Here is a 23,469-nt window from a genome sequence, read left to right on the forward strand (position 1 = left end):
GTAGCAGACAGGGGTTAGGGACTGGACAGGTCAGTAGCAGACAGGGGCTAGGGACTGGACAGGTCAGTAGTAGACAGGGGCTAGGGACTGGACAGGTCAGTAGTAGACAGGGGGTTAGGGACTGGACAGGTCAGTAGCAGACAGGGGTTATGGTTAGGGACTGGACAGGTCAGGTCAGTGGTAGACAGGGGTTAGGGACTGGACAGGTCAGTGGTAGACAGGGGTTAGGGACTGGACAGGTCAGTAGTAGACAGGGGGTTAGGGACTGGACAGGTCAGTGGTAGACAGGGGTTAGGGACTGGACAGGTCAGTAGTAGACAGGGGGTTAGGGACTGGACAGGTCAGTAGCAGACAGGGGGTTATAGTTAGGGACTGGACAGGTCAGGTCAGTAGCAGACAGGGGGTTATGGTTAGGGACTGGACAGGTCAGGTCAGTAGCAGACAGGGGGTTAGGGACTGGACAGGTCAGTGGTAGACAGGGGGTTAGGGACTGGACAGGTCAGTAGTAGACAGGGGGTTAGGGATAGGGACTGGACAGGTCAGTAGTAGACAGGGGGTTAGGGACTGGACAGGTCAGTATCAGACAGGGGGTTAGGGTTAGGGACTGGACAGGTCAGTGGTAGACAGGGGGTTAGGGTTAGGGACTGGACAGGTCAGTAGCAGACAGGGGGTTAGGGACTGGACAGGTCAGTAGCAGACAGGGGGTTAGGGATACGGACTGGACAGGTCAGTGGTAGACACTGCTGGGATGGGGCCTGGATGGGGCCTGGATGGGGCCCTGTATGGGGCCGGGATGGGGCCCTGTATGGGGCCTGGATGGGGCCCTGTATGGGGCCTGGATGGGGCCCTGTATGGGGCCTGGATGGGGCCCTGGATGGGGCCCTGTATGGGGCCCTGTATGGGGCCTGGATGGGGCCCTGGATGGGGCCTGGATGGGGCCTGTATGGGGCCTGGAGGGGCCCTGGATGGGGCCCTGGATGGGGCCTGGATGGGGCATGGGATAGAAAATGTTTAAAAAAATACAATATAAATATAGGACCAAACACACAATCACAACAAGAGACACAAACACTACATAAAGAGAGACCTAAGACGACAACAACATAACAAGGCAGCAACAACATGGTAGCAGCACAAAAACATGGTACAAACATTATTGGGCATAGACAACAGCACAAAGGTCAAGAAGGTAGAGACTACACTACATCATACAATGCAGCCACAACTGTCAGTAAGAGTGTCTATGATTGAGTATTTGAATGAAAAAATTGAGATAAAACCGTCCAGTTTGAGTGTTTGTTGCAGCTCGTTCCAGTCGCTAGCTGCAGCAAACTGGAAATACAAGCGACCCAGGGATGTGTTTGCTTTGGGGACCTTTAACAGAATGTGACTGGCAGAACAGGTTCTGTACAGTGAGGAGAACAAGTATTTGAGTCTCTGAGTTGCTAGTGTTGCTAGTCTGATTAGGATAAACTTCAGTTCAACTTCAATGATTAAGTTGAGACAAAATATTGTTGTTAAATCTTCCAAATATAGAAAATGTCAATAAAAACCCATTGTGTTCAATTGATTACGTCCTAGCCATATACAGCGGGGAAAACAAGTATTTGATACACTCCCGATTTTGCAGGTTTTCCTACTTACAAAGCATGTAGAGGTCTGTAATTTTTATCATAGGTACACTTCAACTGCGAGAGACGGAATCTCAAGAAAATCACATTGTATGATTTTTAAGTAATTAATTTGCATTATATTGCATGACATAAGTATTTGATCCCCTACCAACCAGTAAGAATTCCGGCTCTCACAGACCTGTTAGTTTTTCTTTAAGAAGCCCCCCTGTTCTCCACTCATTACCTGTATTAACTGCACCTGTTTGAACTCATTACCTGTATAAACCTGTATATACTCATTACCTGTATATACTCTCCACAATGGCCAAGACCAGAGAGATGTGTAAGGACATCAGGGATAAAATTGTAGACCTGCACAAGGCTGGGATGGGCTACAGGACAATAGGCAAGCAGCTTGGTGAGAAGGCAACAACTGTTGGCGCAATTATTAGAAAATGGAAGAAGTTCAAGATGACGGTCAATCATCCTCGGTCTGGGGCTCCATGCAAGATCTCACCTCGTGGGGCATCAATGATCATGAGGAAGGTGAGGGATCAGCCCAGAACTACACGGCAGGACCTGGTCAATGACCTGAAGAGAGCTGGGACCACAGTCTCAAAGAAAACCATTAGTAACACACTACGCCGTCATGGATTAAAATCCTGCAGCGCACGCAAGGTCCCCCTGCTCAAGCCAGCGCATGTCCAGGCCCGTCTGAAGTTTGCCAATGACCATCTGGATGATCCAGAGGAGGAATGGGAGAAGGTCATATGGTCTGATGAGACAAAAATACAGCTTTTTGGTCTAAACTCCACTCGCCGTGTTTGGAGGAAGAAGAAGGATGAGTACAACCCCAAGAACACCATCCCAACCGTGAAGTATGGAGGTGGAAACATAATTCTTTGGGGAGGCTTTTCTGCAAAGGGGACAGGACCACTGCACCGTGTTGAGGGGAGGATGGATGGGGCCATGTATCGCGAGTTCTTGGCCAACAATCTCCTTCCCTCAGTAAGAGCATTGAAGATGGGTCGTGGCTGGGTCTTCCAGCATGACGACGACCCGAAACACACAGCCGAAACACACAGCCAGGGCAACTAAAAAAATCTTAGCCTGTATATCATGCATGCAAGGTTACCTGTCAAATCCACAACAATGGAGAAGCGGACCAAGCGATATGTGAGAGAAGGACCATGTATCGTAGGATCATTATTCTGGTCGCTGTCAACTATATTCGTGAACAGTTACTAATTATTATGTGTTTGTTATTGGTGTCAGATATGACCATTTTGGGTCAGTTGTTCACTGAATTGCTAGCACTAGTTGCTCACGCTGCTACAGGGGCTACAATAGAGTGTTGAGGAGGAGCTCTGTGGATGGGTTCATCAAATCGAATGTATTTATAAAGCCCTTCTTACATCAGCTGATATCTCAAAGTGCTGTACAGAAACCCAGCCTAAAACCCCAAACAGCAAGCAATGCAGGTGTAGAAACACCGATCCTTGGGACGTCCATATCCTAAACCCTAACCGTAACTATTTATACTAAAAACGTCCGATTTAAATCAACAAATATGATCGTTAGTTTTTTTTTTGTTTTAAGTTAAACGTACAAGATTAGACGTATCTGTCTGTGTTGGCAAAATCATGTCCATCCAGCCAAGCGGAGGAGGCTGCCCCTTTGTCACGGTTCCAAGACTAGTCAGAAACGCGTGAGTCTCAAAACTGACCTTGGATCCGCGTTAAATAGCAATGACATCCTTCACCAGCGTTGTCTGTCTTACGACGCGACAGATAGCTCGAACCAGTCATGACTATTCAACAAAACAAATAGTTTATTTCGAGTAAATTTCTTAGTTACATGATTTTATAACTAGTTAGGGAGTTTTGAAGTTGAGGATGCAGTATTTATGAAGTTTGATAAAAGCCAGTAAGTGTTGCCAGAGAAAGCAGGAGCTGGTTGCACATGCGCACTAGACTAATTCAGTACAGATTGTAGTTTTTATGCGCTAAAATCCGGAGCTGCTTTGCGAAAAGGTTTGATTAAACAATTCAGAGACTGAAACGAATACATCAGATGATAAATATTTAAAGAGTAAATCAATATACAATCCGTAAATCAGCTGTAACTGTCAATTGTAAAACAAAGCATGAAATTATGTTTGATTGAACGTGAAGTCGTTCCCCGACACGGTAGACTTCTCCTCCTCACCACCAAAGGGGGCTACTTCGTGGAATGTGAATGTGTTGTCACGTGATGCTGCCTTCTGATCCCGTCCCCAAATGGCAGTAACCTACTGGAAAAGTGCTTCCTACTAAGGTTGGTAGGTGCCTTTAGAGGAAGATGGACAGCAACCTTTGGATTGGTTCAATAATAACAGTATGCTACACCCTACAAACTAAAAGTGTCTAAAACGATTGCCCAGCACTCACTGGGTGTGAACTCATGATGCTCACAGCTGCTAAGACCACTTGTGTTACAACAATTCACAACGCTCTGGTGAACACTGTAATAACCTGAACGTTCTGGTGAACACTGTAATAACCTGAACGCTCTGGTGAACACTGTAATAACCTGAACATTCTGGTGAACACTGTAATAAACTGAACGTTCTGGTGAACACTGTAATAACCTGAACGTTCTGGTGAACACTAATAACCTCAACGCTCTGGTGAACACTAATAACCTCAACGCTCTGGTGAACACTAATAACCTCAACGTTCTGGTGAACACTAATAACCTCAACGCTCTGGTGAACACTGTAATAACCTGAACGCTCTGGTGAACACTAATAACCTCAACGCTCTGGTGAACACTAATAACCTCAACGCTCTGGTGAACACTAATAACCTCAACGCTCTGGTGAACACTAATAACCTCAGCGTTCTGGTGAACACTAATAACCTCAACGTTCTGGTGAACACTAATAACCTCAATGCTCTGGTGAACACTAATAACCTCAACGCTCTGGTGAACACTAATAACCTCAACGTTCTGGTGAACACTAATAACCTCAACGCTCTGGTGAACACTGTAATAACCTGAACGTTCTGGTGAACACTAATAACCTCAACGCTCTGGTGAACACTGTAATAACCTGAACGTTCTGGTGAACACTAATAACCTCAACGCTCTGGTGAACACTAATAACCTGAACGTTCTGGTGAACACTAATAACCTCAACGCTCTGGTGAACACTAATAACCTCAACGCTCTGGTGAACACTAATAACCTCAACGCTCTGGTGAACACTGTAATAACCTGAACGTTCTGGTGAACACTAATAACCTCAACGTTCTGGTAACCACCGTAATAACCTCAACGCTCTGGTGAACACTAATAACCTCAACGTTCTGGTGAACACCGTAATAACCTCAACGCTCTGGTGAACACTAATAACCTCAACGTTCTGGTGAACACTAATAACCTCAGCGTTCTGGTGAACACTAATAACCTCAACGCTCTGGTGAACACTAATAACCTCAACGCTCTGGTGAACACTAATAACCTCAACGTTCTGGTAACCACTGTAATAACCTGAACGTTCTGGTGAACACTAATAACCTCAACGCTCTGGTGAACACTGTAATAACCTGAACGTTCTGGTGAACACTAATAACCTCAACGCTCTGGTGAACACTAATAACCTGAACGTTCTGGTGAACACTAATAACCTCAACGCTCTGGTGAACACTAATAACCTCAACGCTCTGGTGAACACTAATAACCTCAACGCTCTGGTGAACACTGTAATAACCTGAACGTTCTGGTGAACACTAATAACCTCAACGTTCTGGTAACCACCGTAATAACCTCAACGCTCTGGTGAACACTAATAACCTCAACGCTCTGGTGAACACTAATAACCTCAATGTAATAACCTCAGCGTTCTGGTGAACACTAATAACCTGAACGCTCTGGTGAACACTAATAACCTCAACGCTCTGGTGAATACTAATAACCTCAACGCTCTGGTGAACACTAATAACCTCAACGTTCTGGTGAACACTAATAACCTCAACGCTCTGGTGAACACTGTGTAATAACCTCAACGTTCTGGTGAACACTGTAATAACCTCAACATTCTGGTGAACACTAATAACCTCAACGTTCTGGTGAACACTAATAACCTCAACGTTCTGGTGAACACTGTAATAACCTCAACGCTCTGGTGAACACTAATAACCTCAACGCTCTGGTGAACACTGTAATAACCTCAACGTTCTGGTGAACACTAATAACCTCAACACTCTGGTGAACACTGTAATAACCTCAACGTTCTGGTGAACACTAATAACCTCAACGCTCTTCTGAACACTAATAACCTCAACGTTCTGGTGAACACTAATAACCTCAACGCTCTGGTGAACACTGTGTAATAACCTGAACGTTCTGGTGAACACTAATAACCTCAGCGTTCTGGTGAACACTAATAACCTCAACGTTCTGGTGAACACTAATAACCTCAACGCTCTGGTGAACACTAATAACCTCAACGCTCTGGTGAACACTGTGTAATAACCTGAACGTTCTGGTGAACACTGTAATAACCTCAACGCTCTGGTGAACACTAATAACCTGAACGTTCTGGTGAACACTAATAACCTCAACGCTCTGGTGAACACTAATAACCTGAACGTTCTGGTGAACACTAATAACCTCAACGCTCTGGTGAACACTGTGTAATAACCTCAACGCTCTGGTGAACACTGTAATAACCTGAACGTTCTGGTGAACACTGTAATAACCTCAACGCTCTGGTGAACACTAATAACCTCAACGCTCTGGTGAACACTAATAACCTCAACGTTCTGGTGAACACTAATAACCTGAACGTTCTGGTGAACACTAATAACCTCAACGCTCTGGTGAACACTAATAACCTCAACGTTGTGGTGAACACTATAACCTCAACGCTCTGGTGAACACTAATAACCTGAACGTTCTGGTGAACACTGTAATAACCTCAACGCTCTGGTGAACACTAATAACCTCAACGCTCTGGTGAACACTAATAACCTCAACGTTCTGGTAACCACCGTAATAACCTCAACGCTCTGGTGAATACTAATAACCTCAATGTAATAACCTCAGCGTTCTGGTGAACACTAATAACCTCAATGTAATAACCTCAACGTTCTGGTGAACACTAATAACCTGAACGTTCTGGTGAACACTGTAATAACCTCAGCGTTCTGGTGAACACTAATAACCTCAACGCTCAGAACCACTGCCTTATAGGACATGCCATCCGAGTAAAATAATAATTACAAAATATAATGCTCATACCACTTGTGTTACAACAGTTCGCATGCGATGGAAATACTTGATGGTATGAGGTGGGTTGGTTTGCAGAGCCTTCTCAAAGTCATAGCCCCCTTAGGTACGGCACTGTACTGTATAGCCTACAAACACCGCTTCCCACTGCCCCTTCAGGCTGCGATTATACATTTTAAATAGTTATTCAAATCCTTCTACTGTAGGATTATTTTCATCCTGCGACGAAATGGGTCATATTAGGATCCGACATCTGTAGTTCATTACTTTTGACCAGAGTAGTGCAGTACATGGAGAGGAGAGGGGATCAAATGAGGGTAACGACATCAAGGGAGAAAAACACAAAACAGCTGTTTCGGGTTTTTATAAAATGTTTATCATTATTTAACAAAGATGAATTATTAAAAATGAAACAATCATACGTAAATGTTTCTTAGTTTTCTAAATAGGTGACAGAAAACAATATGTAAAACTTAAAGATGCAATATGACAATGTTGTTGCCGAGGAGTAAACATCCCTTTCAAGATCCCATTTCTACAGAGAGTGACTTGTGTATCCTGATCTGATCTGATGTGTGTGTGTATCCTGATCTGATCTGATGTGTGTATTCATGATCCCATTTCTACAGAGAGTGACTTGTGTATCCTGATCTGATCTGATGTGTGTGTGTGTGTATTCTGATGAAGACCAATCATCAACAGTGGCTTTATGTTTTTTGATAAACATGAAAAACTGATACACCCTTAACTAGTGTTCCTGTGTCTGGTTATTGCTGTACACCTACAGTACAACCAAAACACATATAACACATTGAAATGTGTTAAATAAAATAACTTGGAAAACAAATTATAACAAGACTGTGTTTTCACTGGATTTTTTGTTCTGCTTTGAAAAGCAAGAAAATACCTGATAGGCGTAAGACTGATTATACTTATATTATACTATTATTTGTTATTATATTATACTGTTATATTTGTCACGATTGAGTGACATTGAACCGAGACAGTTTTATTTTCACTGAGTATACAAAACATGAAGAACACTTGCTCTTTCCATGACAAACTGACCAGGTGAATCCAGGTGAAAGCTATCATCCCTGATTGGTGTCACTTGGAAAATGTAGACGGAGGGGGAGGAGGAGACGGGTTAAAGAAGGATTTTTAAGCCTTGAGAAAATTGAGACATGAATTGTGTATGTGTTGCTATTCAGAGGGTGACTGGGGCAAGACAAAATATTGAAGTGCCTTTGAACGGGGTAGTAGATGCCAGGCACACCGGCTTGTCAAGAACTGCAACGCTGCTGGGTTTTTCACTCAACAGTGTCCCCGTGTGTATCAAGAATGGTCCACCACCCAAAAGGACACCCAGCCGACTTGACACAACTGTGGGAAGCATTGGAGTCAACATAGGCCAGCATCCCTGTGGAGCGCTTTCAACACCTTGTAGAGTCAACATGGGCCAGCATCCCTGTGGAACGCTTTCAACACCTTGTAGAGTCAACATGGGCCAGCATCCCTGTGGAACGCTTTCAACACCTTGTAGAGTCAACATGGGCCAGCATCCCTGTGGAACGCTTTCAACACCTTGTAGAGTCAACATGGACCAGCATCCCTGTGGAACGCTTTCGACACCTTGTAGAGTCCCTGCCCCGACGAATTGAGGCTGTTCTGAGTGCAAAAGTGGGTACAAAGCCATGTTCGGAAGGTGTTCTTAATGTTTGGTATAGTCAGTGTATATCTCAGCCAAATCTTCCATAGTTTGCTACGGAGTCTTTGCCAGTAGGATGTGTAGAGAGGGAAGGCTACATTTCAAATGACACCCAATTCCCCATAAAGCCTGAAATCCAGAACTTCTTTTGTGCTAACATGCCACTTCTTGTACACTCGTGTAATCCCCCCCAAATAATAATAAATTGGCATGACAAGGAGTGTTAAGGAGAGGAATGTTAGCTCAAAACTGACTGGATTTCTCCAGGCTAATTCCCCACAGGGCTCTGGTCTAAAGTAGAGCACTATATATAGGGAATAGGGTGCCATAGGGCTCTGGTCTAAAGTAGAGCACTATATATAGGGAATAGGGTGCCATAGGGCTCTGGTCTAAAGTAGTGCACTATGTAGGGAATAGGGTGCCATAGGGCTCTGGTCTAAAGTAGTGCACTATATAGGGAATAGGGTGCCATAGGGCTCTGATCTAAAGTAGTGCACAATATAGGGAATAGGGTGCCATAGGGCTCTGGTCTAAAGTAGTGCACTATATAGGGAATAGGGCTCTGATCAAAAGTAGGGCACTATAAATGGGTGCCATTTGGGACGTATCCATGCAGTCATATCCTCACAAAAGAGCTGCAAGACTGTATTGAGCTGCTAGCCAATCACTGTACAGTAAAAGTGACCAGGAACTGACTACTGCTGAATGGCTATTGGCTTCTGCATTGCTATTGGCTTCTGCATTGCTATTGGCTTCTGCATTGCTATTGGCTTCTGCATTGCTATTGGCTTCTGCATTGCTATTGGCTTCTGCATTGCTCTACCAGAGGAGATAGTCTAAACTACAGTTTTCTATCAGACATAGAATCCCTTCAGTTGAAATGAGCAACATTTACACATGATACACACACACCCTCAGAGTCACATATATTTAAAAGAGAAAATGATAAAAAGTATATATTTCATTAAAAAACAAATATATGCAATGTTTTTACATAATACATGGTATATAATGTGTACACTACACAGAAAATATTTGTTAATAAATGTTTTGTTCCAGAACATTATGCTATATATACCATTTATATTTACATAAATAAAGTAAACACAGTACAGATGTAATATGCATATGGCAGAACCTAAACTGCAGTTATAAAACACATTATTCACCATCATTCCCTAATGCTTTATCCATATACTGTATCATTACAGGGCTGTAATGATACGTGACTTCACTCAATTCTACTCAACCACATACAGGTATATTGCTTTTCTATGAAAAAAAATGACAGAGTAAAGTGTGCACAGTAGTCAGTGGCCATCTAGCCCATGGGTTATATATATAATATATATATATATATATTACTCCAGACTGAACCCATAGTGAGACCATAGAGTTAGATAGATGACTCATCTCTGTATCTGTGTCATTCCGGGTTATATCTATCAAGAGTTCTCTAACTCTATGGGTGAAACGCAGCATATAATGAGGTTGGAAACAGGCTAAATAAACAAACATAAATCAATGTGAAGTATCTGTCATAGTATGAATGAATGTAAAAGATGCAAAAATGAAACATAAGAATCGAAAGCATAGAAGTAGTGCACATAGAACAGATCTACCGCGTCTTAGACTTGCTTTCAATGATAGAAATGTGAGCAATAGATCTGCCACTATGTGAATTTAGGATAGGATAAAGTAATCCCTCTCACCCCCCCTTAAAAGATTTAGATGCACTACTGTTCCACTGGATGTCATAAGGTGAATGCACCAATTTGTAAGTCGCTCTGGATAAGAGCGTCTGCTAAATGACTTAAATGTAAATGTAAATGTAATTTGGTCAGGTCGCCCAAAAAGTGACATATTGCAGATTTTATACTTTTTTTTTTTTTTTAAACATCTCACCGCATTCTGTGAGTTTAAAATATATATTTTATTCCTGAATTCCTGAACTGACCCAGGCAGAAACACAGAGGCAGGAACACAGAGGAGGCAGAAACACAGAGGCAGGAACACAGGGGAGGCAGGAACACAGAGGAGGCAGAAACACAGAGGCAGGAACACAGACGAGGCAGGAACACAGACGAGGCAGGAACAAAGAGGAGGCAGGAACACAGAGGAGGCAGGAACACAGGGGAGGCAGGAACACAGACGAGGCAGGAACACAGGGGAGGCTGGAACACAGAGGAGGCTGGAACACAGAGGAGGCAGGAACACAGAGGAGGCAGAAACACAGAGGCAGGAACACAGAGGAGGCAGAAACACAGAGGCAGGAACACAGAGGAAGCAGAAACACAGAGGAGGCAGAAACACAGAGGCAGGAACACAGAGGTAGGAACACAGGGGAGGCTGGAACACAGAGGAGGCAGGAACACAGAGGAGGCAGAAACACAGAGGCAGGAACACAGAGGCAGGAACACAGAGGAGGCAGAAACACAGAGGCAGGAACACAGAGGAGGCAGAAACACAGAGGAGGCAGAAACACAGAGGCAGGAACACAGACGAGGCAGGAACACAGGGGAGGCTGGAACACAGAGGAGGCAGGAACACAGAGGAGGCTGGAACACAGAGGAGGCAGGAACACAGAGTGATAAAACCTTGTAGATTAAAGTTGAGAGCCACTCTTAACGTTCTTGCTATTGAGGAACAATGTGAACAATGTGCCGACAAAACACAGTATTGTAACTGTTTAGTCTACTCTACGGCTGGCTGCTCAGCCTAGTTTTCCTGAGTGACTCTTGACACACTTTAATACCAACACACAACGTTCAACTGGATTATACAACATGTAAATAAAAGGTCATTAGAAATGGCACCCTATGAGAGAATCCTGTTCATTTACTACAGCTCTGCGTTCAACACCATTGTCCCCTCCAAGCACTTTCCTCTATAACTTGATCCTGGACTTCCTGACGAGCCGATCCCAGGTGGTGAGTGTAGGCAACATCATCTCCGCTATGCTGACTCTCAACATGGGGGTTGGCACAGGGCTGTGTGCTTAGTCCCCTCCTGTACTCCCTGTTCACCCACGACTGCGTGGCCACGCACGACTCCAACAATGAGTCAGCCTACAGGGAGGTCAGAGACCTGGCAATGTGGTGCCGGAAACAACAACCTCTCCCTGAACTTCCTGCCATCCAGGACCTCTATACCAGAGGGTGGTGAGGACGGCCCAGTACATCACTGGGGCCCAGCTCCCTGCCATCCAGGACCTCTATATCAGAGGGTGGTGAGGACAGCCCAGTACATCACTGGGGCCCAGCTCCCTGCCATCCAGGACCTCTATATCAGAGGGTGGTGAGGACAGCCCAGTACATCACTGGGGCCCAGCTCCCTGCCATCCAGGACCTCTATATCAGACGGTCTTTGTCGTCAAAGACCTCAACCATCCAAGCCACAGACTATGTTCTCTGCCGCATCAGGTCTGACAACAACAGGCTCTTGAACAGCTTCTATCCCCAAGCAATACGACTGATAAATAGCTACACGGATTCAGTTTACCCTATTATTTCAGTCTCTATGCACAATGTCACAGGGTCCTGTTTAGTCTACACACTGTCTCTCCAACACATAATATACATGTATAGTGACTCAACACACCCGCACTCACATACAAGCTGCCACTACTCTGTTTATCATATATCCTGTTGCCTAGTCACCTTCCCCCTATAAATATCTACCTCCATCACTCCAGTATCCCTGCCACCTTCCCCCTATACATATCTACCTCCATCACTCCAGTATCCCTGTCGCCTTCCCCCTATAAATATCTACCTCCATCACTCCAGTATCCCTGTACATTGTTAATATGGTACTGACCCTGTATATAGTCACCTTCCCCCTATAAATATCTACCTCCATCACTCCAGTATCCCTGTCTCCTTACCCCTATAAATATCTACCTCCATCACTCCAGTATCCCTGTCTCCTTCCCCCTATAAATATCTACCTCCATCACTCCTGTCTCCTTCCCCCTATACATATCTACCTCCATCACTCCTGTCTCCTTCCCCCTATACATATCTACCTCCATCACTCCAGTATCCCTGTCTCCTTCCCCCTATAAATATCTACCTCCATCACTCCTGTCTCCTTCCCCCTATACATATCTACCTCCATCACTCCAGTATCCCTGTACATTGTTAATATGGTACTGACCCTGTATATAGTCTCCTTCCCCCTATACATATCTACCTCCATCATAATTACTATTCACAGAACTATAAAATTAAAAACATCGTTTCGTATCTAAGTAACGTGTATCTTTACGTGTAGTCTACAATTCATGTTGGATCTTTTAATTAAATTTTAAGCTCAACTCCATATATCTATTCTATTTCGTTTATTTATTTATTTTTATTTTTTTTACAAGCATGGAGATAAAATATTTGGAATGGATTCCGTCATCACCACAGGGACCAGGAATTATTTCTACACATTCTAGTCTAGAATAAACTAAAATTAGGGTTGCAAAAATTCCCTTCAAATTTCCCATGTTTGTTTTCTTTTCTTAGAGAGAAATCCCAGTTGGGAAGAACCAGAAGACAATGAGCAGTAAATCCTGAACCCTCTCCTGCTGAATACCCCCCCCAAAAGACTCTCCTGTAAATCTGAAAGGATGGAGGATTGATATAAACACTCTGGTATGATTCTACTGGGATGTTTTGCCATGTTTACTATTTTCCAAATCTCTCAGATCTACATGAACTGTCTAAGGGTATAGGGTTTAGTCTAGGGTGTAGGGTCTAGGAGTTGGTTTGGGACTCAGCTCCAGTCACAGGTCTTCCTCCATGCTGATTATGTTCCTGCCTAGCAGTGTAGGGTCTAGGAGTTGGTTTGGGACTCAGGTCCAGTCACAGGTCTTCCTCCATGCTGATTATGTTCCTCCCTAGCAGTGTAGGGTCTAGGAGTTGGTTTGGGACTCAGCTCCAGTCACAGGTCTTCCTTCATGCTGAATGTGTTCCTCCCTAACAGTGTAGGGGCTAGGGTGTCTAGGGTCTACATCAGTCACAAATCTTCCTCCATGCTGAAGCTGCTCCTGCGACTAGAGGTCTTGGAGACTCCCGGGGAGACGGAGGAGAGTAGGGGGTCTCTGCCCCCAACAGAGGACATCCCCAGTCCCCTGTCGTCCATCAGGATGTCCCCCAGACCCATGTCCGGCAGCAGGGAGGCGTGGAAGGCTGCGGCCGACGGGTCATCCAGGTCAGAGAAGCTCAGAGAGTCCAGATCCAAGGGGCTGCCCATTGTCATCAGACCAACCGGAGAGGCCGAGGGGGGTGGAGACAGGAAGGAGGGGGAGGCGGCCTGGAGGCCTTGGCCACTACTCAGGGAGAGGAGGGTCCTGGAGAGGGCGTCGCCCGTGCTGGGGTCCAGGGACTGTGATAGGCTTAGGTGTGAGGAGGAGCTGCCTTGGGAGGAAGAGGCGGGGGTGGAGAGGCCATGGAGGCGGGCCTGCATCTCAAGCTCCTGTGGAGAGAAACAACAGACAACAATAGTCAACACTTAAACTATTGGCGTTAAGCCTAAGAACAGCCCTTAGGTATGATTATTAATGCACAGGGTCTCATGCCTTATTACTTTATTGCTTAATTATAGTACAGTAGAAATAGTAGAGGCCCTGGAACACTGCCCTGGGGGATGCCAGCGTTGATTGATTTTTCCCTAAGACAATTGACCATTTACCTTCCAAAGAGTTAATTACCAGACTTCCTTGCTGTACACTGATTGACTTTGTAAAACGAGGAAAATCTTTCTAGCTTGATTTCATAACAGTAGGATTGGTCTGGTCTTCATCTCCTTAGCCCCAACCCTTCATTCCCAGTGTCCCGACCCTTCCCTCCCAGTCTCCCGACCCCTTCCCTCCCAGTCTCCCGACCCCTACCCTCCCAGTCTCCCGACCCCTACCCTCCCAGTCTCCCGACCCCTACCCTCCCAGTCTCCCGACCCCTACCCTCCCAGTCTCCCGACCCCTACCCTCCCAGTCTCCCGACCCTTTCCCTCCCGATCTCCAGACCCTGTCCCTCCCAGTCTCCCGACCCCGTCCCTCCCAGTCTCCTGACCCTTTCCTCCCAGTCTCCCGACCCTTTCCTCCCAGTCTCCCGACCCTTTCCCTCCCAGTCTCCCGACCCCAACCCTCCCAGTCTCCCGACCCCAACCCTCCCAGTCTCCCGACCCCAACCCTCCCAGTCTCCAGACCCTAACCCTTCCCCCAGTCTCCAGACCCAAACCCTTCCCCCAGTCTCCAGACCCAAACCCTTCCCCCAGTCTCCAGACCCAAACCCTTCCCCCAGTCTCCAGACCCTAACCCTTCCCCCAGTCTCCAGACCCTAAGCCTTCCCTCCCAGTCTCCAGACCCTAACCCTCCCTCCCAGTCTTTAAAACCCTAACCCTTCCCTCCCAGTCTCCCAAACCCTAACCCTTCCCTCCCAGTCTCCCGACCCCTAACCCTTCCCCCAGTCTCCCGACCCTAACCCTTCCCTCCCAGTCTCCCGACCCTAACCCTTCCCTCCCAGTCTCCAGACCCTAACCCTCCCTCCCAGTCTTTAAAACCCTAACCCTTCCCTCCCAGTCTCCCAAACCCTAACCCTTCCCCCCCAGTCTCCCGACACCTAACCCTTCACTCCCAGTCTTCCGACCCCTAACCCTTCCCTCCCAGTCTCCCGACCAGAACACTTCCCTCCCAGTCTACCTAGGTGTGAGTACTACCTGTATAGGTAGGTTACTGTCAGTATTACCTGTATAGGTAGGTTACTGTCAGTATTACCTGTATAGGTAGCAGTAGGTTACTGTCAGTATTATCTGTATAGGTAGCAGTAGGTTACTGTCAGTATTACCTGTATAGGTAGCAGTAGGTTACTGTCAGTATTACCTGTATACGTAGGTTACTGTCAGTATTACCTGTATAGGTAGGTTACTGTCAGTATTACCTGTATAGGTAGGTTACTGTCAGTATTACCTGTATACGTAGGTTACTGTCAGTATTACCTGTATAGGTAGCAGTAGGTTACTGTCAGTATTACCTGTATACGTAGGTTACTGTCAGTATTACCTGTATACGTAGGTTACTGTCAGTATTACCTGTATAGGTAGGTTACTGTCAGTATTACCTGTATAGGTAGGTTACTGTCAGTATTACCTGTATAGGTAGGTTACTGTCAGTATTACCTGTATAGGTAGCAGTAGGTTACTGTCAGTATTACCTGTATAGGTAGGTTACTGTCAGTATTACCTGTATAGGTAGCAGTAGGTTACTGTCAGTATTACCTGTATAGGTAGCAGTAGGTTACTGTCAGTATTACCTGTATAGGTAGCAGTAGGTTACTGTCAGTATTACCTGTATAGGTAGCAGTAGGTTACTGTCAGTATTACCTGTATAGGTAGGTTACTGTCAGTATTACCTGTATAGGTAGCAGTAGGTTACTGTCAGTATTACCTGTATAGGTAGCAGTAGGTTACTGTCAGTATTACCTGTATAGGTAGCAGTAGGTTACCGTCAGTATTACCTGTATAGGTAGCAGTAGGTTACTGTCAGTATTACCTGTATAGGTAGGTTACTGTCAGTATTACCTGTATAGGTAGCAGTAGGTTACTGTCAGTATTACCTGTATAGGTAGCAGTAGGTTACTGTCAGTATTACCTGTATAGGTAGCAGTAGGTTACTGTCAGTATTACCTGTATAGGTAGCAGTAGGTTACTGTCAGTATTACCTGTATAGGTAGGTTACTGTCAGTATTACCTGTATAGGTAGGTTACTGTCAGTATTACCTGTATAGGTAGGTTACTGTCAGTATTACCTGTATAGGTAGGTTACTGTCAGTATTACCTGTATAGGTAGGTTACTGTCAGTATTACCTGTATAGGTGTGTTACTGTCAGTATTACCTGTATAGGTAGCAGTAGGTTACTGTCAGTATTACCTGTATAGGTAGGTTACTGTCAGTATTACCTGTATAGGTAGCAGTAGGTTACTGTCAGTATTACCTGTATAGGTAGCAGTAGGTTACTGTCAGTATTACCTGTATAGGTAGGTTACTGTCAGTATTACCTGTATAGGTGTGTTACTGTCAGTATTACCTGTATAGGTAGCAGTAGGTTACTGTCAGTATTACCTGTATAGGTAGGTTACTGTCAGTATTACCTGTATAGGTAGCAGTAGGTTACTGTCAGTATTACCTGTATAGGTAGCAGTAGGTTACTGTCAGTATTACCTGTATAGGTAGCAGTAGGTTACTGTCAGTATTACCTGTATAGGTGTGTTACTGTCAGTATTACCTGTATAGGTAGCAGTAGGTTACTGTCAGTATTACCTGTATAGGTAGCAGTAGGTTACTGTCAGTATTACCTGTATAGGTAGCAGTAGGTTACTGTCAGTATTACCTGTATAGGTAGGTTACTGTCAGTATTACCTGTATAGGTAGCAGTAGGTTACTGTCAGTATTACCTGTATAGGTAGCAGTAGGTTACTGTCAGTATTACCTGTATAGGTAGCAGTAGGTTACTGTCAGTATTACCTGTATAGGTAGCAGTAGGTTACTGTCAGTATTACCTGTATAGGTAGGTTACTGTCAGTATTACCTGTATAGGTAGCAGTAGGTTACTGTCAGTATTACCTGTATAGGTAGCAGTAGGTTACTGTCAGTATTACCTGTATAGGTAGCAGTAGGTTACTGTCAGTATTACCTGTATAGGTAGGTTACTGTCAGTATTACCTGTATAGGTAGCAGTAGGTTACTGTCAGTATTACCTGTATAGGTAGCAGTAGGTTACTGTCAGTATTACCTGTATAGGTAGCAGTAGGTTACTGTCAGTATTACCTGTATAGGTAGGTTACTGTCAGTATTACCTGTATAGGTAGCAGTAGGTTACTGTCAGTATTACCTGTATAGGTAGGTTACTGTCAGTATTACCTGTATAGGTAGGTTACTGTCAGTATTACCTGTATAGGTAGCAGTAGGTTACTGTCAGTATTACCTGTATAGGTAGGTTACTGTCAGTATTACCTGTATAGGTAGCAGTAGGTTACTGTCAGTATTACCTGTATAGGTAGCAGTAGGTTACTGTCAGTATTACCTGTATAGGTAGCAGTAGGTTACTGTCAGTATTACCTGTATAGGTAGCAGTAGGTTACTGTCAGTATTACCTGTATAGGTAGCAGTAGGTTACTGTCAGTATTACCTGTATAGGTAGGTTACTGTCAGTATTACCTGTATAGGTAGCAGTAGGTTACTGTCAGTATTACCTGTATAGGTGTGTTACTGTCAGTATTACCTGTATAGGTAGCAGTAGGTTACTGTCAGTATTACCTGTATAGGTAGCAGTAGGTTACTGTCAGTATTACCTGTATAGGTAGCAGTAGGTTACTGTCAGTATTACCTGTATAGGTAGCAGTAGGTTACTGTCAGTATTACCTGTATAGGTAGGTTACTGTCAGTATTACCTGTATAGGTAGGTTACTGTCAGTATTACCTGTATAGGTAGCAGTAGGTTACTGTCAGTATTACCTGTATAGGTAGCAGTAGGTTACTGTCAGTATTACCTGTATAGGTAGCAGTAGGTTACTGTCAGTATTACCTGTATAGGTAGGTTACTGTCAGTATTACCTGTATAGGTAGCAGTAGGTTACTGTCAGTATTACCTGTATAGGTAGGTTACTGTCAGTATTACCTGTATAGGTGTGTTACTGTCAGTATTACCTGTATAGGTAGCAGTAGGTTACTGTCAGTATTACCTGTATAGGTAGGTTACTGTCAGTATTACCTGTATAGGTAGCAGTAGGTTACTGTCAGTATTACCTGTATAGGTAGCAGTAGGTTACTGTCAGTATTACCTGTATAGGTAGCAGTAGGTTACTGTCAGTATTACCTGTATAGGTAGCATTAGGTTACTGTCAGTATTACCTGTATAGGTGTGTTACTGTCAGTATTACCTGTATAGGTAGCAGTAGGTTACTGTCAGTATTACCTGTATAGGTAGCAGTAGGTTACTGTCAGTATTACCTGTATAGGTAGCAGTAGGTTACTGTCAGTATTACCTGTATAGGTAGGTTACTGTCAGTATTACCTGTATAGGTAGCAGTAGGTTACTGTCAGTATTACCTGTATAGGTAGCAGTAGGTTACTGTCAGTATTACCTGTATAGGTAGCAGTAGGTTACTGTCAGTATTACCTGTATAGGTAGCAGTAGGTTACTGTCAGTATTACCTGTATAGGTAGGTTACTGTCAGTATTACCTGTATAGGTAGGTTACTGTCAGTATTACCTGTATAGGTAGCAGTAGGTTACTGTCAGTATTACCTGTATAGGTAGCAGTAGGTTACTGTCAGTATTACCTGTATAGGTAGCAGTAGGTTACTGTCAGTATTACCTGTATAGGTAGGTTACTGTCAGTATTACCTGTATAGGTAGCAGTAGGTTACTGTCAGTATTACCTGTATAGGTAGGTTACTGTCAGTATTACCTGTATAGGTAGGTTACTGTCAGTATTACCTGTATAGGTAGGATACTGTCAGTATTACCTGTATAGGTAGCAGTAGGTTACTGTCAGTATTACCTGTATAGGTAGGTTACTGTCAGTATTACCTGTATAGGTAGCAGTAGGTTACTGTCAGTATTACCTGTATAGGTAGCAGTAGGTTACTGTCAGTATTACCTGTATAGGTAGCAGTAGGTTACTGTCAGTATTACCTGTATAGGTAGCAGTAGGTTACTGTCAGTATTACCTGTATAGGTAGCAGTAGGTTACTGTCAGTATTACCTGTATAGGTAGGTTACTGTCAGTATTACCTGTATAGGTAGCAGTAGGTTACTGTCAGTATTACCTGTATAGGTGTGTTACTGTCAGTATTACCTGTATAGGTAGCAGTAGGTTACTGTCAGTATTACCTGTATAGGTAGCAGTAGGTTACTGTCAGTATTACCTGTATAGGTAGCAGTAGGTTACTGTCAGTATTACCTGTATAGGTAGCACTGTCAGGTTACTGTCAGTATTACCTGTATAGGTAGGTTACTGTCAGTATTACCTGTATAGGTAGGTTACTGTCAGTATTACCTGTATAGGTAGGTTACTGTCAGTATTACCTGTATAGGTAGGTTACTGTCAGTATTACCTGTATAGGTAGCAGTAGGTTACTGTCAGTATTACCTGTATAGGTAGCAGTAGGTTACTGTCAGTATTACCTGTATAGGTGTGTTACTGTCAGTATTACCTGTATAGGTAGCAGTAGGTTACTGTCAGTATTACCTGTATAGGTAGCAGTAGGTTACTGTCAGTATTACCTGTATAGGTAGCAGTAGGTTACTGTCAGTATTACCTGTATAGGTAGCAGTAGGTTACTGTCAGTATTACCTGTATAGGTAGGTTACTGTCAGTATTACCTGTATAGGTAGCAGTAGGTTACTGTCAGTATTACCTGTATAGGTAGGTTACTGTCAGTATTACCTGTATAGGTAGCAGTAGGTTACTGTCAGTATTACTTGTATAGGTAGGTTACTGACAGTATTACCTGTATAGGTAGCAGTAGGTTACTGTCAGTATTACCTGTATAGGTAGGTTACTGTCAGTATTACCTGTATAGGTAGGTTACTGTCAGTATTACCTGTATAGGTGTGTTACTGTCAGTATTACCTGTATAGGTAGCAGTAGGTTACTGTCAGTATTACCTGTATAGGTAGCAGTAGGTTACTGTCAGTATTACCTGTATAGGTAGCAGTAGGTTACTGTCAGTATTACCTGTATAGGTAGCAGTAGGTTACTGTCAGTATTACCTGTATAGGTAGCAGTAGGTTACTGTCAGTATTACCTGTATAGGTAGGTTACTGTCAGTATTACCTGTATAGGTAGGTTACTGTCAGTATTACCTGTATAGGTAGCAGTAGGTTACTGTCAGTATTACCTGTATAGGTAGCAGTAGGTTACTGTCAGTATTACCTGTATAGGTAGCAGTATGTTACTGTCAGTATTACCTGTATAGGTAGGTTACTGTCAGTATTACCTGTATAGGTAGGTTACTGTCAGTATTACCTGTATAGGTAGGTTACTGTCAGTATTACCTGTATAGGTAGCAGTAGGTTACTGTCAGTATTACCTGTATAGGTAGGTTACTGTCAGTATTACCTGTATAGGTAGCAGTAGGTTACTGTCAGTATTACCTGTATAGGTAGGTTACTGTCAGTATTACCTGTATAGGTTGCAGTAGGTTACTGTCAGTATTACCTGTATAGGTAGGTTACTGTCAGTATTACCTGTATAGGTAGCAGTAGGTTACTGTCAGTATTACCTGTATAGGTAGGTTACTGTCAGTATTACCTGTATAGGTAGGTTACTGTCAGTATTACCTGTATAGGTAGCAGTAGGTTACTGTCAGTATTACCTGTATAGGTAGGTTACTGTCAGTATTACCTGTATAGGTAGCAGTAGGTTACTGTCAGTATTACCTGTATAGGTAGGTTACTGTCAGTATTACCTGTATAGGTAGGTTACTGTCAGTATTACCTGTATAGGTAGCAGTAGGTTACTGTCAGTATTACCTGTATAGGTAGGTTACTGTCAGTATTACCTGTATAGGTAGCAGTAGGTTACTGTCAGTATTACCTGTATAGGTAGCAGTAGGTTACTGTCAGTATTACCTGTATAGGTAGGTTACTGTCAGTATTACCTGTATAGGTAGCAGTAGGTTACTGTCAGTATTACCTGTATACGTAGCAGTAGGTTACTGTCAGTATTACCTGTATAGGTGTGTTACTGTCAGTATTACCTGTATAGGTAGGTTACTGTCAGTATTACCTGTATAGGTAGCAGTAGGTTACTGTCAGTATTACCTGTATACGTAGCAGTAGGTTACTGTCAGTATTACCTGTATAGGTAGCAGTAGGTTACTGTCAGTATTACCTGTATAGGTAGGTTACTGTCAGTATTACCTGTATAGGTAGGTTACTGTCAGTATTACCTGTATAGGTAGGTTACTGTCAGTATTACCTGTATAGGTAGCAGTAGGTTACTGTCAGTATTACCTGTATAGGTAGGTTACTGTCAGTATTACCTGTATAGGTAGGTTACTGTCAGTATTACCTGTATAGGTAGGTTACTGTCAGTATTACCTGTATAGGTAGGTTACTGTCAGTATTACCTGTATAGGTAGGTTACTGTCAGTATTACCTGTATAGGTGTGTTACTGTCAGTATTACCTGTATAGGTAGCAGTAGGTTACTGTCAGTATTACCTGTATAGGTAGGTTACTGTCAGTATTACCTGTATAGGTAGGTTACTGTCAGTATTACCTGTATAGGTAGGTTACTGTCAGTATTACCTGTATAGGTAGGTTACTGTCAGTATTACCTGTATAGGTAGGTTACTGTCAGTATTACCTGTATAGGTAGCAGTAGGTTACTGTCAGTATTACCTGTATAGGTAGGTTACTGTCAGTATTACCTGTATAGGTAGGTTACTGTCAGCATTACCTGTATAGGTAGCAGTAGGTTACTGTCAGTATTACCTGTATAGGTAGCAGTAGGTTACTGTCAGTATTACCTGTATAGGTAGCAGTAGGTTACTGTCAGTATTACCTGTATAGGTAGCAGTAGGTTACTGTCAGTATTACCTGTATAGGTAGCAGTAGGTTACTGTCAGTATTACCTGTATAGGTAGCAGTAGGTTACTGTCAGTATTACCTGTATAGGTAGGTTACTGTCAGTATTACCTGTATAGGTGTGTTACTGTCAGTATTACCTGTATAGGTAGCAGTAGGTTACTGTCAGTATTACCTGTATAGGTAGCAGTAGGTTACTGTCAGTATTACCTGTATAGGTAGCAGTAGGTTACTGTCAGTATTACCTGTATAGGTAGCAGTAGGTTACTGTCAGTATTACCTGTATAGGTAGCAGTAGGTTACTGTCAGTATTACCTGTATAGGTAGCAGTAGGTTACTGTCAGTATTACCTGTATAGGTAGGTTACTGTCAGTATTACCTGTATAGGTAGCAGTAGGTTACTGTCAGTATTACCTGTATAGGTAGCAGTAGGTTACTGTCAGTATTACCTGTATAGGTAGCAGTAGGTTACTGTCAGTATTACCTGTATAGGTAGGTTACTGTCAGTATTACCTGTATAGGTAGGTTACTGTCAGTATTACCTGTATAGGTAGCAGTAGGTTACTGTCAGTATTACCTGTATAGGTAGGTTACTGTCAGTATTACCTGTATAGGTAGGTTACTGTCAGTATTACCTGTATAGGTAGCAGTAGGTTACTGTCAGTATTACCTGTATAGGTAGGTTACTGTCAGTATTACCTGTATAGGTAGGTTACTGTCAGTATTACCTGTATAGGTAGGTTACTGTCAGTATTACCTGTATAGGTAGCAGTAGGTTACTGTCAGTATTACCTGTATACGTAGCAGTAGGTTACGGTTGCTGTGCTCCAGTTTCCTCTGTCTGGTCTCCACCTCCTTGGCTCTCTGCTGCTCCTTCTGCAGCCTCCTAATGTAGTCCACAGACGCCTTCAGGATGGTGCCCTTGTTCCAACGCGTCTCCCTGTCTCCGTAGCAGGGGGATCAGTGAGGAGAAAGGAACAGCGGCATGATTAGATTCTATCTTGTAGCAGGGGGGGGTCAGTGAGGAGAAAGGAACAGCGGCATGATTAGATACTATGTTGTAGCAGGGGGGATCAGTGAGGAGAAAGGAACAGCGGCATGATTAGATACTATGTTGTAGCAGGGGGTCAGTGAGGAGAAAGGAACAGCGGCATGATTAGATACTATGTTGTAGCAGGGGGATCAGTGAGGAGAAAGGAACAGCGGCATGATTAGATACTATGTTGTAGCAGGGGGTCAGTGAGGAGAAAGGAACAGCGGCATGATTAGATACTATCTTGTAGCAGGGGGATC

General features: G+C 43.7%; 1 protein-coding gene across 3 annotated transcripts in view; it reads right to left on the bottom strand.

Annotated features, from left to right (window-relative positions):
* Positions 1-12,922: 12,922 nt before the first annotated feature.
* LOC115126839 (transcription factor E3-like) overlaps positions 12,923-23,469 on the bottom strand; it is a 51,054-nt gene continuing 40,507 nt past the window's right edge. For 2 of the 3 annotated variants that reach the window (XM_065005130.1, XM_065005132.1), the window contains exons 9-10: positions 22,969-23,137; positions 12,923-14,061 (exon numbers count right to left, since the gene is read on the bottom strand). In XM_065005130.1, the coding sequence (XP_064861202.1) occupies positions 13,603-14,061; positions 22,969-23,137 (628 nt within the window). In that variant the 3' untranslated portion in view covers positions 12,923-13,602. The remainder of the gene's footprint in view (positions 14,062-22,968; positions 23,138-23,469) is intronic. The other variant, XM_065005131.1, reaches the window with a different exon arrangement.

Source organism: Oncorhynchus nerka, linkage group LG20, assembly GCF_034236695.1.
Source record: "Oncorhynchus nerka isolate Pitt River linkage group LG20, Oner_Uvic_2.0, whole genome shotgun sequence".
Lineage (NCBI taxonomy): Eukaryota > Metazoa > Chordata > Actinopteri > Salmoniformes > Salmonidae > Oncorhynchus > Oncorhynchus nerka.